This window comes from Miniopterus schreibersii, assembly GCF_964146895.1.
Source record: "Miniopterus schreibersii genome assembly, chromosome: 3".
Classification (NCBI taxonomy): Eukaryota; Metazoa; Chordata; class Mammalia; order Chiroptera; family Miniopteridae; genus Miniopterus; species Miniopterus schreibersii.
Window position 1 is genome coordinate 3720814 of NC_138103.1, and position 18741 is coordinate 3739554.

General features: G+C 54.5%; 1 protein-coding gene across 1 annotated transcript in view; it reads right to left on the reverse strand.

Annotated features, from left to right (window-relative positions):
* HS3ST2 (heparan sulfate-glucosamine 3-sulfotransferase 2) overlaps positions 1-17403 on the reverse strand; it is an 82564-nt gene extending 65161 nt beyond the window's left edge. Inside the window, exon 1 of the mRNA XM_081133120.1 lies at positions 16550-17403. Coding sequence (XP_080989246.1) covers positions 16550-17016 — 467 coding nt within the window. The 5' untranslated portion in view covers positions 17017-17403. The remainder of the gene's footprint in view (positions 1-16549) is intronic.
* Positions 17404-18741: the final 1338 nt, after the last annotated feature.

The window sequence follows — 18741 nt, forward strand, 5'->3', positions numbered from 1 at the left end:
AGCCTCGGGCAGCACCCCGGCCTCCTGGGGAGCTGGCCCCTCGGGGGCATCTGCGCGCCCCCAGCTCTACTTCGCTCTGCCACACGAGCCGCCCCACCCCCATCCCTTCCCATCGCCCTGTCCCCAGCACTGTGTTGAGTTACCTCCTGGTCACACCCCTCCTCTCGACCCCCCTCTGAGCTCCACAGGCTCCTGAGTTGCTGCAGCCACTCCCAGGAGTTCGATTATCGCCCGCAGGTTGGTGACACTCATATTTTTGCCTCCAGCCCAGGTGGCTTTCGCACAACCACCCAAGTAGCGTGTTAGTCACCTAAGGAAAATAAACCCATGCAGCCTAACCCAGTAAAATCCGGGGTTTGTGAAAGGTCACTGGGGTGCCTTGTGGCCTCAGGTGCCAGCACTAGAGTCAGGCTTCAATGCCTACTGTGTGTCCAATTTCAGATGCCAGGGGAGGAGAGGACAGGATGGTGGCCCGTCTTTAGCAGTGGCTGGAGTGGAGTCTGTGGCATGGGGGCTGTGGGAAGCATGGGGTCTTTACCAAGTACTGGGAAGAGGAAACGGGGGGCCTCTCCAATCCACGGTGGGTTCTTCCCCAGCTCTGGAGGGAGAGGGCGTGATTCGGGAGCTTTTTGTCCCTGCTGAGTTGGGACAAGGTGGAGGGGGGTGGGCAGGGTGATGCGTCTAGCTCAGTCCTCAGGCTGGCTACTACCAGAGGACAGACGTGCTGTCAGGAGATTGTGAAGTGCCTGGCCAGACGTCTGTGTCGGCCACCATGGCCCCAGACCACAGGGAATCTCCTCAGCCTTTGCCTCAGGTCGCAGTGTCAGGAATGTGGGTGTGGGAGAGGGAAGATTTAAGGCCACCCATATCCTTGATTCTAACTCATAACAAGGACAGGAGTTAGGGAGGCTTGTGGACTCGAAAAATTTGGGAGCTGGGTCTCTCTGACAATTAGGGATCCCTCTCTTTTGAGAGGTGTATGATGCCCTTCAGCAGCTGAGTTGTTTAATCTTTATTATTACTTTTTTAATCCTCACACAAGAACATGTTCATTGATTTTTAGAGCGAGAGGAAGGGAGAGTGAGAGAGAGAAACATTGATGTGAGAGAGAAACATGGATCCTTTGCCTCCCTTATGCCTTCCCTGACAGGGGATCGAACCTGCAACTTGGGTATGTACCCTGGCAGGGAGTCGAACCCGTGACCTTTCAGTGTGCAGGAGACGCTCCAACCAACTGAGCCACACTGGCCAGGGCACGTGGATATTTTTTAAATGAAGTTTTACTTTTTATTTTATATTTATATTTACAGTAAGACAGACTTTTTATTGGTGTTCAGCTCTATGAATTTTAACACGTATAGATTTACGTGACACCACATAATCAGGGTACAGAATATTCCATGGCCCCAAAACTCCCTCATCTGCCTCTTACTGGTCATGGCCCTGCCCCAGTCCCAGAACCTGGGGTCGTTCTCTATCCTCTTAGCCTTGTCTGTTTGTGTGTGTCATGCAAATGGCATCCTGCAGCTCGAAACCTTTCTTTCACTCAGCACATTGCTTCTGAGATTCATCCAAGTCACAGGTTTTTAAAGAAACAATAAATATAGGTTTACCTCGGTCATTTAAGTTGGAATTATAAGGAAACTTTGGATTAGGCCTCAGGTAATATTATAAAGAGCACATACTGCAACTTATCAAACCCGGAGTCCAGATAAAATTATATAAAACTGATCCTGGAAAAGATCTAAAAATAATGCATGGCTGGATCTGTTCCTCCAGCTCTTCCCCAGGCACTTGCTTTCCCCATGATGCCCCAGTGATTTGCAATTTAAATTGCAATCACAGCTTTGCATACCACCCAGACTTTGTAATGTCAGCCAGTCCCCCCCAAGCTGTTGATGGAGGTGACACCCAAGTATGATAAAATAATACAGTGACATCAGAGTGAGAGGGATCTAGGTGGGCAGTCGACATTTCCCGAAGTGTGGGGTATGAACCACCAGTGGTTAAAAAAACATTTAGGTGGAACATGGACATGACTTTAAATGCCACTTAATCACATCATTAGAAAATAATTATCTTTCCCTTTTCATTCTATTCAAATCTTTTGATTACATCATGGAGACAGTCTTAGGTGCTAAAGTTTTGTTAACACCTGCCTCTCTAACAGTTTTATCTTCCTTTAACAGAAAAAAAGAGGCTGCCTCAGGCGGCACATGGCACAGGCAATGGTACTGAGCTGGGACTTAATTGCATTGCTTGGTTTTCATGACTACTTTACTGCCAAGTGATGATTCTCATTTAGGACAGTGACATAAAGTTTCATATTTAAGTAAATAAGTTAAGTCAAAAGTTATGAGTGGGCTTCAATACCATGTAAAGTAATTAAAGTATTTGTAATACATCCAAAAATTAATCGTGAAGATGGCACCCAAATGACTGAAGGATGGGGAACAATGTGTCAGGTTTTAGACAGGGCTTTGATGACACTGATTCGGGTGGCTTGGACCGACTGCCCCGAGGCAAGACCAAGCTTGCAAGATCACCCAGCTCTCCCACCAACAGATGCTGTGTCCAGGCTCTCAGTACTGACCCTGCACCAACCCCAGTGCTCACTACTGATTGTGCACCAACCCCAGGGCTCAGCACCGACCGTGCACCAACCCCAGGGCTCACTACTGACCATGCACCAACCCCAGTGCTCACTCCTGGCCGTGCACCAACCCCAGTGCTCAGCACCGACCGTGCACCAACCCCAGGGCTCACTACTGACCATGCACCAACCCCAGTGCTCACTCCTGGCCGTGCACCAACCCCAGTGCTCAGCACCGACCGTGCACCAACCCCAGGGCTCACTACTGACCGTGCACCAACCCCAGGGCTCAATACTGACCCTGCACCAACCCCAGGGCTCAGCACCGACCATGCACCAACCCCAGGGCTCATTACTGACCGTGCACCAACCCCAGTGCTCACTACTGACCGTGCACCAACCCCAGTGCTCACTACTGACCGTGCACCAACCCCAGGGCTCAGTACTGACCGTGCACCAACCCCAGTGCTCAATACTGACCCTGCACCAACCCCAGTGCTCAGCACCGACCGTGCACCAACCCCAGGGCTCAGTACTGACCGTGCACCAACCCCAGTGCTCACTACTGACCGTGCACCAACCCCAGGGCTCAGTACTGACCGTGCACCAACCCCAGTGCTCAGCACCGACTGTGCACCAACCCCAGTGCTCAGCACTGCCTGTGCTCCAACCCCAGTGCTCAGCACCGACTGTGCACCAACCCCAGTGCTCAGCACTGACTGTGCTCCAACCCCAGTGCTCAGTACCAACCGTGCACCAATCCCAGTGGGCCTCTGTTCACATTCACGCTTGGCTAGCTTTAAAGGGAACTGTGTCATCTCTGACACAATTCCTTCTCCTGAGGGGTGGCTGCCTTCTTTTCTCCATCACATGCTTCTCCCTCTGGCCTCCTCTGCTCCACCGTCCCAAGGTTCTGTCATTCTGCAGCTGCCAGCTCCTGAACAAGGCCGAACAGAAATCCTCCCAGGCTGATCTGCATGGTCCAGCCCTTAGCCTCTCCTTGCTATTAGCAGGACCTCGCTCCCCAGGCAGGACTTCCCTCTACACCACACCATCAAATCAAAGGTGCTCACCTTCTGAGCAAGCAAGTTCCTCTCTAAAACCCACAGCCCTGGGCACCTCTGCCCCGCCCAGTGACTGAGGCCAGTGAGGCGTGCAGGACGGACAGCCCGGAGCTGCTCTGAACAGGGCACTGCGAGCTGGGCACAGGGACCCTGCTCAGAGCCGTCCCGTGGAAAAGCAGGGATGGCCTCGCAAACTCGACATCCTCAGGGGCTCTGCGGGCATGAACAGGAATGACAAGCAGGCGCAGCAGGGATTGTGGGCTTCTGCCCTGGGGGCCAGCTCTGCAACCAAATGGGTTTCTCCAGCCACGGGTCATCCTGGCTCCAGGTTCTTCACCTCCCCATGGGCCTGAGGAGACCCCGCCTTCCTCACCTTGACCAAGGTCCACGTGATGCCTCGTCTTCCAGGCACGCCCATCAGCCTAGTGACAGTCATACCTCCTGCACGCACAATCCAGGAAGGGGGCCCTCAACAGTAATGAGATCTAACACGTGCTTATGACATGGAATCATCACAGCGTAGGAGGTAGGATGCTGTACCCTCGTCTTATACAGAAGAAACCCTGGCTTAGAAAGGTGGAGGGCTCAGGATGCGAAGGCGGGAAAGCCCGTTTGCAGGGCCCACCCTCTCAGAGTCAGCAAAGGGCCTCTGACAGGTAACACCAGCCCACAAACGTGTCCTGCTGGGTCCACGAGTGTTCTAGAAAAGTCATGGATCAGCAAGACACAATTATAAATTCACAGATCACATTTTTAAAAATGCTGTATTTCAGGCTTTTTTTCTTAAATAAAAAACCCACAGCTCTGGCCACTGTGGGTCAGGGGTTAGAGTGTGAGCCCATAGATCGAAGGGTTGCAGGTACAATTCCCAGTCAAGGACACATACCTGGGTTGCAGGTTCAATCCCCGGCCCTGGTCGGGGGGGCATGCGGGAGGGAACCAATCAATGTTTCTCTCACATCAATATTTCTCTCTCTCTATTTCTCTCTCTCTCTCTGTTCCTCCCTCCCTTCCACTCTCTCTGAAAATCAATGGAAGAAATATCCTTGGGTGAGTGTTAACAACAATAAAAACCCACAATAAAACCCAGAAGATCTGGCATAGGGATGGCAAAAAGTCTGTTGGGATTGACTAGTGGTTGTCCCCTCTAAATGGGACAAGTACCCTCCAATGGGACCGGCACTCTCTCTAAATGGGACCTGTCTGAATGGGACAATCCCCCTCCCCCAGTGTCCCACAGCCAACTTCATTCATTCACGTTTGTGCACACAGAGTCCCTGAGGATGTCGAGTTTGCGATGCCATCACTGCTCCAAATTGCTCCTCCAGGGGACAGCTCTGCAGCTGGGTCCCTGCACCCAGCTCACAGTGCCGTCCGTCCTGCACGCTTCCCGGGCCTCAGCCACCTGAACGGGCTAGAGGTGCTCAGGGTTCCTGTTGTAGACACAACATTGTTTGCATAGCTGTCATCTGAATCATGTCCAGCTTTGAGGAGCTGTACAAATGGCTCTGACAGAAGCACCTCCTGCAGTGACTTATGCCCACCGCCTCCCCTCCATCCTTGGCAGGAAAGAACAAATTGAGTCGGGTTCTCTCCCTCCTGGAGAAATGAATGACAGGTCGAGACTGGCCATGCTGCCCAGGAATGTCTGGTTCGCAGAGACGCTTGTGCTAGAGAAAACACAAGAAAGGGGCTTCAAGTAGAAGTTCCCACCACAGAGCTTTGCAGTGACTTAACTCATTTTTCACAGAATTAATAATTCAAGCCCCGCAGTATTTCAGCCAGGAGCGGCCGTAAACTGCAGGGGTCTGACCGAGCACTTCTGAAGACGGGGATTGATCTTGGGAAATGCTGCCTCCACTTTCGGCCATCTCGCTCGAGCAAAATGAAAGCTGTTAGATGATTTCGTATCTTCATCAAACCATCACAGCAGAAGCACAGTGCAGAGGCTGCCAGCTCGAGAGCACCCCGTGCCCTGGCCGCTCGGGGAAGTCAGGAGTCGGGTCCCAATTAGCTTGCAGAGAGCCACTGTGGTGCTCGATTCTGCTTGAGGGAGGCCACACACATCAGTCCCCTAAATCTAGCAATGCCAGCCAGGCAGCCACCTTGCCACGCATTTTGATGAGCCCGGGTGACACTCGCCGAGTGTCCTGCACCTTTCTCTGGTCTGGAGCAAAGCTAACCCAACCTTCCAGGGGACCCACAAGGTTACCTAAGAGCACTGCCTCATAGAAGGCCTCAACAACCCCTAGAAAGAGGGACTGCCATCTGCCACCTATTTGGAGGTGGCCCTGAGTCTCTAAGTTACGGCAAAACACGACTCCTTCTTCTGGTTTGCTCAAGGACGCCACAGACAGATGCCTGGCCAGCGACGCCAGGGGCTGTACTAGGAGGTAGGTTAGATTCAAACCCCAGCCTGTCACCTGTACAGGCCTGAAAGGCGTCAAGCCCCTGATGGGTGTCATCCCCACCACTACCTTTGTGCCCATGCAACCCACTGCAAACCCTGCAGCTGCCCAGCTCTTGCCTCCACCACCCCCACTGCAAAAGCCTCCTGACCAGTTGCCCTGCTTCCACCCCCACAGAGCAGCCCGGAGAGCCTTTGAAAATTAAGGTCTTGGCTCCCTATCACCTTCTCAGGGAGTCTTTCCCTGAGCACCCTATCCAAGATTGCACCCTCACCACCCATCTCTTTCCCTCTGTCTCCTCCGCCACAGATGTGACATATTATCCGTTTACTGATCATCCGCTCCCTGCCCCACAGTAAGTGAGCACCGTGGGACAGGGATTTTGTCAGTTTTTCACTGCTCTCTCCCCAGTGACTACAACAGTACCCAGCACAGAGTAGGTGCTCAGTAAACATCTGTGGCTGTGAAGGCCGAGTCACGCATCCGCACCCCGCAGTGTCTCACCCAGCCTCTCGAGACCCACGTGGGAAAAGCCAAATAAAGGGCTGGGGTCAGCCTGTGCCTTGGAACAGGCTCAGTGACTCCTAGCATCCCTCAAACCTAACTGTACACATTCAACAGCTACTGGTTGAGCACCCACTGTTTGCCAAGCACCATCTGGCTCTGGGGACACAAGCATGAACCAGACAAGATCCCTGCTCTCTATGACTTTCCAGTCTAGTGGGAGACACAGTCAGAAAAAAAAGAAGGTAATTTTAGACTGCAAGCAGAAGCATGGAGAAAATAAAGCAAGGTGAGGTTGGGAGGGTCGCCAGCTCAGCCGGGGGGCCCAGGAAAGTCTCTTCAAGGGGGTAGTATTTGAGCTGGGACCGGCACGATGAGGAAGCAGCAGCCAGGTCCAGGCGACACAAACGCAAGCACCCTAAAGCGTAGGCATCAGCTCCCCCACAGCCTCTCTGACCCACCCTGGGTGGGGGACCCTCCTCTGTGACCCCGCGATGCCAGAAGCATCCTCCCTCTCAGCAAGTTTTGCTTCTGGACTTGTCGGCCCCTTCAGCTCACTGAAGAAGAGATCTTTCTCATCTTTTTTCCAGGGCTTGTCACAGTGCCTGGCACACAGTAGGTGGTCAATAAAAGCATGCAGAACTAAAGTAATCCGAACCAACTTTACTTTATGATTTGACCATAAGCAAAGGTGAAACCATGGTATGAATATATTTAGAAACAACATCCTTACAAGACCCCTGTCCCCTGCAAAGGTCCTATATGCCCACTGAGACCCAAATCACATGCTGCCTCCTCCAGGAAGTGTTCCCATATTTCCCCAATGGTATTTGGTCTACTCTTCATGCTACTATAGCTCTGCTTGTATCTCTTTTATGACACCTGTCACCATCTGACTTATGTAAAAACTTCCATGAACATCAAATGACCCCATCAAACAATGAAGAGCCCAGTGGCAGAACCTGTGTCCTACTCATCCCTAGGTCCTCAGCACTTAGCTCAGTAAAAGTAGGATGGGGAAAAAAATTCAATGGCCAACAATGACAGCTAATGCTCCCTAGACACCTTCCACATGCCAGAAATGTTCTGAGCGCTCTAACATGCTCAGTCATTCCCTCCTCAGGCAGCCCGACATGGAGGCAACAGGATCCCTCTTGTGTGCAGGTGGAACTGGGGCCCAGGGGAGCCAGTGGCTGGTGAACACACCTGGCAGGAGGTGGAACTGAATCAGCTCTGATTCAAGGGCCTGAGCTTCGAGTCACTGTGCTGACATGGCCTCCGGGGTGGCCTCCCTGTCCTTCCCTCCATCTGAGCCCATCTCATCCATGCCTTTGACTCTGGGCTGCTCTCCCGCCCTCCGTAGCTGCTCCCTGAGGAGCGCTACGCCCCCAAGGCCTGCACGTCGCCTGCCAGCCTCGGGGCGGATCTGGGACTCCTGCACCCAGCAGCGAGCTGAGGACAGGGGACCCTGGGCTAGCACGACCTGTCTCATCAGGGCCGATGAGTCTGCGCAACGGAAGGCAAGCGTGGGGAGCCCGCTCTCGTGGACACCCTCTGAGCTGCTTCTGTGGACCACATATGGGACGTCCTGGGGACAATTTTCTCGAGTGGAGCTCCTTTCATGCAACCGAAAAGGTATGTCCGGAGAAACGCACTGTGTTCCCCTCTTTCTTCACTGCGATGAGACTGTCGAGGGAGCGAAGCGGCCAGCCCTGCCACCGCCTCAGGGCAGGCCCCCGGTGGGGGCAGAGCGTGGGAGCCCGACTTTTAAAGACACCCCATCCGGCGTGAGCCTCACAGTTTCATTATGCTTTGTAACTTTAAATCCTGATTCAACAATTTATTTTATTTTTCAATTACAGCTGACATTCAATATTATTTTATATTAGCTTCAGGTATATAGCATAGTGGTTAGGCATTTATATACTTTACAAAGTGATCCCCTCGATGTTTCCAGTGCCCACCGGCACCATGCATAGTTATTACGGTATTATTGACTATATTCCCGATGCTGTGCTTTACATCCCATGACTACTTTGCAACTGCCAATTTGTACTTCTTAATCCCTTCCATTTTTTCAGCCAGTCCCCCGAGCCTCCTCCCTTCTGGCAACCATCAGTCTGTTCCACGTATCTATGCCTCTGTTTCTATTTTGTCCGTTTATTTTGTCCATTAGAGTCCACATATAAGTGAAATCATATTGCACTTGACTTTCTCTGTCTGACTTATTTCACTCAGCATAACACCCTCTAGGTCACCCATGTTGTTGCAAACAGTAATATTACACTCTTTTTTATGAGCCTCATAATGTTTTTAAAAGGCATGAGCTCCTTTCTCCTAAGTTGCTATCTGACCTTTGCAACCCTGAAGCCTGCAGGTACCTGACGACCTAGGTAGGTACAGTCATGGGACACTGTTGATTTTCCACAAGTGAGAGTAGTGAAGAAACTGGGGGGCGGGGGCTTTAAACGCCTGCTATACCGTTTATTCAGGGACCTTGCTCTTCTGAAGGTGGACTATCTTGCATATACTGCAAGTCAAAACAATTTGTAAAAAATGTCTTTATTTACTTTTTTTCAGAGAGAGAGAAACATTAACGTTAGAGAGAAACATCAACTGGCTGCCTCCCGGCACCCTGACTGGGGGCTGAACCTTCAACCTGGGCATGTTCCCGGACCGGGAAATGAACCGGCCACCTTTTGGTGCACAGGACAGTGCTCAACCAACTGCGCCACACCGGCCAGGGCCAAAGCACTTTTCTTAATGCTCTTCTTTGTCTGGAGTTTTCCTCTGGCTTGTCTCTTCCTATCATTAACACATCAAAGGAACGGAGAGCTAGAAACAGGGCGGGATTTATTGAGCCCGGCTTTCTGCAAACTCCAGCAATGTTTCCCATGGTGTTGGCTGTAGCTCGTCCCGGTAACTTTAGGTGCAACAAAGACCCACTATACATCACCGAATCTCACAGGGAGAAAATGCCCTGTCTTTCCCACTCCACTTTTAAAGCTTTCCGATTACATCAGGGAAAGTCCCACGTTATTAATATTTCTTTAACTGCTCTTACTGGCAGTGTTCCCTAATAGCCTCTTTTAAACAAAGACAAGGCCGGCTTGAGACATTCTAGCCACCTTAGAGAGCAAAACCCAACAGCACTGGGTTTTTTTCAATCTATTTAGTTTTACAATTACTTTCTAATTATGGCAAGTAACACTGGTTTTCCATTTAGGGTGGTTTTCAAATGAAGTTGTTTTTAAAAATATGTGTTTTAATTATCCCTGCATAATGCGTGTTGGGTTTACAAATGCTCGGCGCATCTCTGGAAGGGCACACAAAACGGACACCCACGACTGCTTCTGGGCAAAGGAAATGCGTGGGGGACACGGGCTGGGAGAGAGATGGTTTCATTAAACATCCTTTGTCACTTTTGAAGTTTGCATTATGTGAACACAGTATTGATTCTAAAATATATACACTGGAGGACAAATAATCCCAGTTCTTTATGGGAAAATTATAATTTTTAAATGTGTTAACTTAACCAACAATAGTAAGAGAGTAACAGCCGAGGACGTGCCAGGTTTGGGCACGTGTCAGGAAGGCGGCAGGAGCACGTCTGGAGCCTGGAAACTGTCGGAGAACCGGGAGCGCTGCCACGTCCCCAAGACGACGGAGAGGTCCTCAGCCTCCACCGAGAGGACACCCCTAGTTCTCTTACTCCCGGGGGCTGGTGGCCGTGGGCACTGACACGGAACCACTGTCAGTGCCTCTGACTTCAAAGCTGGGGAGGAAACTCCGAGGGGACTGCCTGGGAGCTCAGCCCAGTTAACCCAACCAGCACCTCCGGCCCCTGCTCCTCGGAAGCACCTGCCCAGTCACCGCCCTGCGGAGAAAGGCCTGGGACGGCCGCCTTCAACCAGCAGCCCGCTGTGCCGTGTGACAAGCAGCAATTACCGCTGAAATGCTAAGTTACTTCCACTGGCTGGTGACTTTTACCCACCTTGTCTCACTGCCCGTGGACTACAAAGCACTTCAGCGCATCAGTCCGCCCATGAGAACAAAGTGGCAGCAAGCCAGCCTACAGCAGCCTGGCGCTGAGCTGGCCATGGTGGGCTTTTGACAAATAAGTGGGTTAACCCTCCTGGGCTTAGCTCTGGGGGACAGTGAGTCCCACAGTGGAGGGCTGGTGTGTGGCCTTTAGACCTTCCAGCGCTCACCTTCCCGCCCCGCCATGGCTGAGCCTTCGTCTAGATGACCCCTCCAGGCCCTCCCCGGGACCCTGACCAAGAGAGAGCCACGTGCTTCCCTGCCCTCCCCACCCACTCTGCCACTCAGCCACTCAGGGATGACTTGTGGGGCCTAACCCCAGGGAAGGAAGTTATTCTACAGCCCCGCACACTTGTGCCGGGAGCACCAGCCAGCATGCAGGTAACAGCACCCACTGGGCTCCGGCTCTGCCCAGAGCCTGTTAGGGCCTGGGATGCTCCTCCAGACAGCAGGCGGCACAGCAGCCATGAAGAACATTTGACCACCATGTCCCACCTCCTGGCGGGGGCCAGTCCACATGTTCCCTCATTCAGGACAGAGGCCTTCAGGATATGTCACGGGCGACACTCCAACATCGAAAATGTTAAGGCTCCCTGACCAGAAGAGATCCTGCTGGTGACAGAGACAAGCAGGGTATGGGGGCTTCCTGCTGAGCCAGGCATCACCACTGGTCCAGTGGGTCTCCGGGCAGAAGCCCTCTGGGAAGAGGGTTCCCATCCAACAGGCAAGCCTGGTATCTCCCTGAAGCTGAGGTCCACCCATCGTCAGATGCATCCTAATTTCAGAGACATTAAATGTGGGGGAAATATGCTTTTTAGAATCTATGGTAAGTGATATTTTCACATTTTAACCTAACAGCCTTAACCAAGGACTTAGGGAAAGCCTGTTCTATTTTTCATTGCAAGTTCTTCTATACTGTCCCTCCAAGCTCCAGGGGGAGCAAAGCCAGCTCTCCAAAAAGACAGTCTGCTTGCCCACTCTGAGCGTGCCTCAGCGCCTGACAAGACCTGCACACATGGAGGAACTATTATGTCTCCGCTGTGCTCCAGGCTGACAGAGCTGCAAGGCAAGTGGGGATTTACGGACTCGATGGTTTCATTTAATCGGCATGTGTGATGTCCTCCTGGACCGAGGCTGGGGAACTCCTTATGAAGACGAGTCTACACGGACAGTGTAATCATGTATGTGAGTGTACACACAGGCATCTGTGCATACTCAACAAGTGTGAATCAGTGTGTGCCGTGTAATCATGTGTGCGAGTGTGCACACGCAGGCATCTGTGCACACTCGACAAGCATGGATTGGCATGTGTTGTATGTGCACACGCAGGCATCTGTGCACACTCGACAAGCATGGATTGGCATGTGTTGTATGTGCACACGCAGGCATCTGTGCACACTCAACAAGCATGGGTTGGCATGTGTTATGTGTGTGTGCACATGCAGGCATCTACAAACACTCGACAAGCGTGCATCAGTGTGTGTTGTTTTTTGATCACTTTGGTAAAGACGCTTCAAGCCTTCTGTATTAACTATTTCCCTTGCCTCTGCCTTTGGTTTTATTTCTTCCTAAAGTTTGTCCTCAAAGATTAATCTCTTCACTGCAATGAGCTAAAGCAATGGGCCTTATTCCGTGTTTTTACTCTCTTTCTTATTTAGACAGTTGCCTCCGGGACAAATACTGTGTCTTGTTTGTCTTACACCATCCCCAGAATACCCTCCACGCTGAACAAATAAATAAGCAGTGGACTGGAGTCTAAAATTTACAGAAAGGGTTCATCTATCAAAACGCTGACTCCAGAGCAGAGTCAATTATCACGTATTAACCTGCTCCTGCTGGTGTTTCAGTGCCTTAAAGAAGGTTCCCTTCCTCTTTCCCATGCTCCTTACCCATCACCGAAAACTTTACATGAAACTCAGCTTCTCCAAGACTCCAAAAACTGCTGGACGAGACACAGCTTGCATCTCTTTATAAAAGACCCTGAATTCTGCTTCCCTTCCAGCCCTTGGAGGACGGCAGGTCGGGGAAGCATTCTCACATCCCTGTCTGACTGCCACAAGGCTGTAAAGCGGCTCAGGTGTCATTCCCATTTTAAAGGAGAGCAAACTGACAACCAGGAATGTGAAGTGACTTTTTATCAATAGGAAGGGAGCAAAAAAGAAAAAAAAACTGAAGTAGAACTGAAAGGAGAATCTAAGGCCAGGACTCTCCCTTGTCTCTGGGAACTACTTTTCCAGCAATTAATTAACTCCTCAGCCCCATTTGGTGACAGCATCAGGTCAGAAACCAACCGTTGTTTTTTTTTTGGTTGGTTCTGGGGGTTTTTTGTGGGGGTTTTTTTTTGGTTAATCCTCACCTGAAGATATTTCTCCATTGATTTTTAGAGAGGTAGGGATGGAGAGAGAGATCGATGTGAGAGAGACACATCTATTGGTTGCCTCCTGCAAGTACCCCGACCGGGACAGGGATCAAACCTGCAAGCCAGGTACGTGCCCTTGACTGGGAATCAAACCTGTGACCCTTAGAGTGCAGGGGCTGACACTCTAACCACTGAGCCATGCCAGCCAGGGCAAACCAACGGTTCTGATACTAATAGCACTGAGGTGACAAGAGGAGTGTGGGTAGTGAGGAGGTGGGTAACACTGGCAACGGGAGTAACACTTGGGTTTATCTTTAAGTACCACAGAAGCTCCAGGCACTTTCATATAAGATGTTCCATGCGCTCCTCAAAACCACCTTCTATAACAGTCACTGCAGGTGCCCTTCTACACCGAGCGCACTGAGATTCAGAAAGATCACTCTCCTTCCAATCACACAGCATCCAGGTGACCATCTCTAGCCTCCAGCAGGTCCTATCTCAGGTCCCTCGTCAGCGTGGTCTCACTTGGTCTAGTCAACCCCACCCTGCAGGCCCAGCTGCTACTGTGGGGAAGAAATTGAAAAAAGGGGGTTGGGCAAGATGGATAGATGAGGTGAGCTTCCGTGAGGGGATCTCAGAAAAGTACCTAAGAGGAGGGTCCCACCTCAGAGGGCTGGGCTCTCCTTGGGTGGCCTGGCCTGGGCTGGTTCCCAAGAAGGGACTCAGGCAGGGAGCAAGGAAGGTGCACAATCTTTTTCCTGGTCTCTCTGGCCGGTGGTGTCCCCCTAGCTCTATCACCCTGCCTTCAGGCACTGTTTGTCACACCTACTGGTTTATTTCTGTCTGCCCCCAGAAAGAAGTCTCTCCTTTGGGTTGAGGGTAAAGCTATTAATTTTTCCATTGTCCATGCAATCTGGGCCTCTGGACCCAGGAGGTTATCCCCAGGGGCTTAGCAGGGACAAGTCACCTGAGATACACTGCAGTAACTCTGCAACTCGTCCATTACAGTGGGTACAAAGGCACTTTGGCCAAATCTACCCAGTGGACATTGGCTTTCTGGTGGCAAGCTGTGTGGAGCTGTGGTTTGAGCACCTGGTGGAAATGCACACATGCATGCACACATGTGTGCCAGTGACTTCTGGTCCTAACTTTCATCAACTCGCTTGTGACCCCGTTTCACATGCTCTCTCCTTCTGGGGTTTCAGTTTTCACATCTGTAGACTAGTAGGGGCAGCAGGCAGGGAGGGGCATCATATCACCAGCTGTTCAACTTGCAAAATTCAGGAATAAAGTGAGGACATGGGTTTCAAAGGACCTCAGAAATCCCCATCATTTCTGCAATTAATGCATATTATTTGATAATCAAGGATAAAAAAGAGAGAGAGAAATGTTCTGGAAATTATGGAAACAGCACCCAAATGGGGCAGTATTACCCTAGCATAGATGGCAATTCACAACAAGACCCCGGGCTAATTGTTCATTTAGAAATATGAAGGGGGAAAGGGAGGGTAAGTCAGACCCTGGGAAGTGGAGCTGTCAGTGTGCTCGTTGTTAAATAAAACCTACCAAGACTTAGCTGAGAATTTTAGCAGAACCCAAATGTGCTATATTAAAAAAAAAAAAAGGCAAGGCTCCCATCTCGAAAGTTCACAGCTAAGCTGGCTTAGAATCACACATGCCAAGGTTAAAAATAAAAAGCAGTCATCCCTGAATGACACGGGCTCTGGGAAGGAAGCCCGAGGAATGGGGTTGGTGGTGGAGCGGGAGAAGGGCATGCAGAGATGGTGCAGGGTACAGGTGTTTATTGGAGGGCACCATATCTGACAACCAGATGCCCAGAATTTTGTGATTTTGCACTTAAAAAGCACTTCACTTTGGCAAAGGGTTTCATAATGATCTCCAGCCTTTCCCTTGAGGAAACCCTGCTGTGCAATAGAGTGTGACCAGGCTGGCCCTCACAGGGCCCTGCTGTTCCATACGCTGGCCTCCCCTGCCCAGGGCCTGGCTCCGACTCTGTCCTTGCTTACCTCAGATGCCCAGATGGGATATCTGTGGATCACGGCTTGGAAAGCACCAGGCCTGACATTCCGGGCCACCCTATTCTACTGAACCAACCTAATGGTGCTGGGGCCACCCACTGGCCAGCTATGCCAGCTGGGCTCCACTGGAGACAGACGATATGCCTGTCTGCCTCCTGAGGGTGGCGCATGTCCCACCCTTGCCCCCACAACCATGACCATTGATGGCTAACTGGCAAAGGTGACAAGTCAGCTCTGTTGCCCCCCTTCTTGCAAATCCAGGGCCCCCCTATTATGAGCCCAGTAGGGTCCTTCTAATAAAGTTGTCCTTTGCCCAATATACTTAGGACTTTCTGCTTCCTAAAGGGTTTACTTTTATAAAAATTTTAAAAATTAGTCTCAGCTACTGTGCAGCCACCATGCTACCCGCTCCAGTCCCATTCCTATGCAGACGTTTCTAGAAGGTCTTCATGGGGTCAGGGGAACTGCAAGAAGTCTGTGAGCCATGTGTTACAGGGAACCAATACATTGCACCACCCCCAGGATGCCAGGACCAGCCGACACATGGGCCAGGCCTGCACCACAGCACCACAGAGGGCTTGAGAGGTAAACGGATGTTGAACAGTGCGGCCTCCACCTTCCAGCTGCTTTAGGATATCCCCAGACACCACCAGCCTGGCTGACTCTCACCTTCAGCAGTGCAGGGGAGGAGTGGACAGTCTAGTATGACTGGCTGCCCCTACAACCCAGGGCAATCGTCATCTAAGTGCTCACCCGCATCCCCAACTCCCCGTCCTGGCGGCTGGGCTAGAAGCATCACCCAGATGCACTCACAAAGCACTTTAGAAAGGCCTAGGGAGGCAGGCAGGGCAGGGCTGCTTCTGCACCCAGTGTGACGGCTGAGAAAACCGAGGCTCCACGAGTTTCAGGCATTTGCTGAAGCTAAGTGACAGAGCCAAGCCTCAAACCCAGGCTTCCTTTCGCTGTTCTAAGACCACTAACTCAGGGCCAGAGGGACAGAGGTCCCAGCCCGGCTACAGCAGCAAAACCCCGGAACTGCAAATGAGCCTGCAGAAGGGAACTCTCATCCCGGCACCTCCCGGATGCCCCCTCATTGGGCCTGCACTATGGGGACCTCGCCCAAGCACACAGCCCTGTCGCAAGGGGGTCGTCCTGTTCTAACTTTCCATCCTTCAGATGCCAGGAAAGACCTGCGGAGGGTCGGGGGGAGGGCTGTGAAAGGCAGCACGTGTCCTTCCTGCCGCTTTTCTGGGCATCTTGCTCCATCCCAAAGGCTGGACACGGAGTCAGTCCTCCGGCTCACCCTGAGTTTGGCTACGACCCTCCCTTCCCTCCAGGCGACTCCAGTGACAACGACCCTTTGCCTTTCAAGAAACCACGAGCCAGGGAAGAACGGGAAGTTCCAAGTAAATCCACCCTCTGTGTCCCCCCACACGTCAGCCTGAACCCACACAGCGGGCAGGGCTAAGGGAGAGAGGAAGCGCGCGGGTGGCTCTGAGGATGGCGCCGCTGGGGACGGGCGCGGCGCGGGGCCCCCTTACCTGTACCAGTCCAGCCCGCGCCCGTAGTTCCTGTCGAAGAAGTGGGGCTCCGTGCCCAAGGCCCGCACGTCCGGGTGCACGCGGATGAACTCCAGCACGGCGCGCGTGCCGCCCTTCTTCACGCCCACGATGAGGGCCTGGGGCAGCCGCTTGGTGCCCGGCCTGGGCGCGCCCGGGAGGCTGGCGGCCGGCAGGCGCGGCGCGGGCGCGGGCGCGGCGGGCGCGCTGGGCGGCGGCCCCGGGGGATCGCAGGGGCGGGACTTGCGGAGAAGTTTCTGGCCGTCGGCGCCGGCGCCGCGGAGGCAGCGGGGCGCGCGGAGCAGGCGGCTGCGGCCCAGGTCGTCGCAGCAGCACAGGAGGCTGTAGCACAGGTAGGAGCAGGACAGCGAGAGCGTGAAGGCGAAGAGCAGCCGGCGCGCCCTCCGCGGCTGAGGTGGCCCCGCGCGGCCCAGGACCCTATAGGCCATGGCTCCATGGGCCCGCGCCGGGGGGCATGGTTTCCGAGGGGGCGCCGGCGGCGGAGCTCCTGGGGCCCTGCGGCCGCCTAGAGGGCTCGAGCGGCGCCGCCGGGGCCACGCGGTGCAGCCGCGGGGGGCGCCGTCCTTTCCGGGCGCTGCCGGCCGGGGCGCGCACCATGCCCGGGGCCCCAGCGGGGGGCGGTTCCTCGAGGGCCCGGCAGCGGCGCCTCCAGCATCGCCCCGTCCTAGGCGGCCGGGCTCCGGACGGCGGGGCGGCGGCTCCCCGCGCTGCTCGGCCCTTCGACGCGAAGGGTGCGGAGCGCACGCAGCGCCCGGAGCCCCATCCCGAGCCCCGGGCGCGCTGGCGCGGGCCGCACGGTGGCGCTGGCGCGGGCCGCGCTCCGGCTCCTCGGGAAATGCCGCGCCGAGCGCGCTGCCGGCTCTATTTAAGGAGCCGCCTGACGTCAGCCGCGCGGTTCCCCGGAGCCCGCGCCCCTCCCGGGGGCCTGGCCCGCCCCCACCCCTACACCTCCCGGGACACAGACCCCAGGCCCTCCCCACGCAGGCCGCGCCCTAGGGAGCCCTGCCGGCGTGGGGCGGGGAAGCGAGGGTGTGTGCAGGCATTTACTCCTCCCGGAGGCCGGGCACCCCCACATGCTGGCCTCCGCGCCGAGGGGGAGCAGCCCGGCCGAGGCCGCGCCAGCCCGGGACCCAGACAGGCCGGGCAGCGGCGAGCGCTCAGCGCTGGGGAGCGGGGCCACCTCGCCACGCGCACGCACAGGCACAGGCACACGCGCGCCCTGGCCGGGGCGCCCGCCACGCACCCACGTGGAGCGAGCGGGGAGGGAGAAAGCTCCTGACCCGGGGCAGGAAACACCGGCGGGGACACTGCCTCGCGCCCCTCAACCGGCCGTCTCGCCAAACAGACCCGAGCCTGGACTCGGACATCGGGCGGTTCGCGCGGACGGGCCAGCGCGAGCCGGCGGCCACACGCTGCGGCGCGAGGCGCGGGGGGGCGAGCGTGAGTGCGGCCGGGGCTGCCCAGGGGCCCAGCCCTCCCCGCGCCGAGCAGCGTCCGCGCCCCCCCCAGTCACTCCGCCTCCCGCTGCGCCTCGGGGAGCGCGAGCCCCGGGAGCGGCGCCGGTCCGCGGGCTCCCTCTGGGCGGCCCCCCAGCGGCGGACTGCGCCCCGGGAGCCGGTCGGGGTCCCGCAGGGTCCGCAGGGCCCAGGACAGGCGCCTTTTCACGCGTGGCAGGGCGAGGAGGAGAGGGGGCAGCACCGGGAGCGCCTCCCCTTCGAATGGTTCCCAAGCGGCTGCCCGCAGGACAGTTCTCAGGGACCGTGACCAGAGCAAGCCTGAGTGACCAGCCCAGGAGTGCCCTGAGTGATCACACTGCTTAGTGGTCATCGGAACAGGTGTGAATGGCCGTGGCCCAGAAAGCAGCTAAGTTGTGAATCCATGGCTAAGGCCAAGTCACCGTTCCCAGGCGGTCAGCGAGTGAGTGCCCCCTAGAATGCCCGAGTGACCGCCATCACTCCCTCCCCCTCTACCCCCCCCCCCCCCAGCATCCTTCAAGGGATAACTGATCAGGATCGGGGGACCTTAGCCTGTCAGGGTGTATTTTGTCCCTAACCAGGCCGTGGAACCTTAGGCCTCTAATGCAGACAGCAGTAACCATCAAGTTTGTTCCAGGCACTCAGCATGTCAGCACGTGCTGAGCTCCTTTAATACCC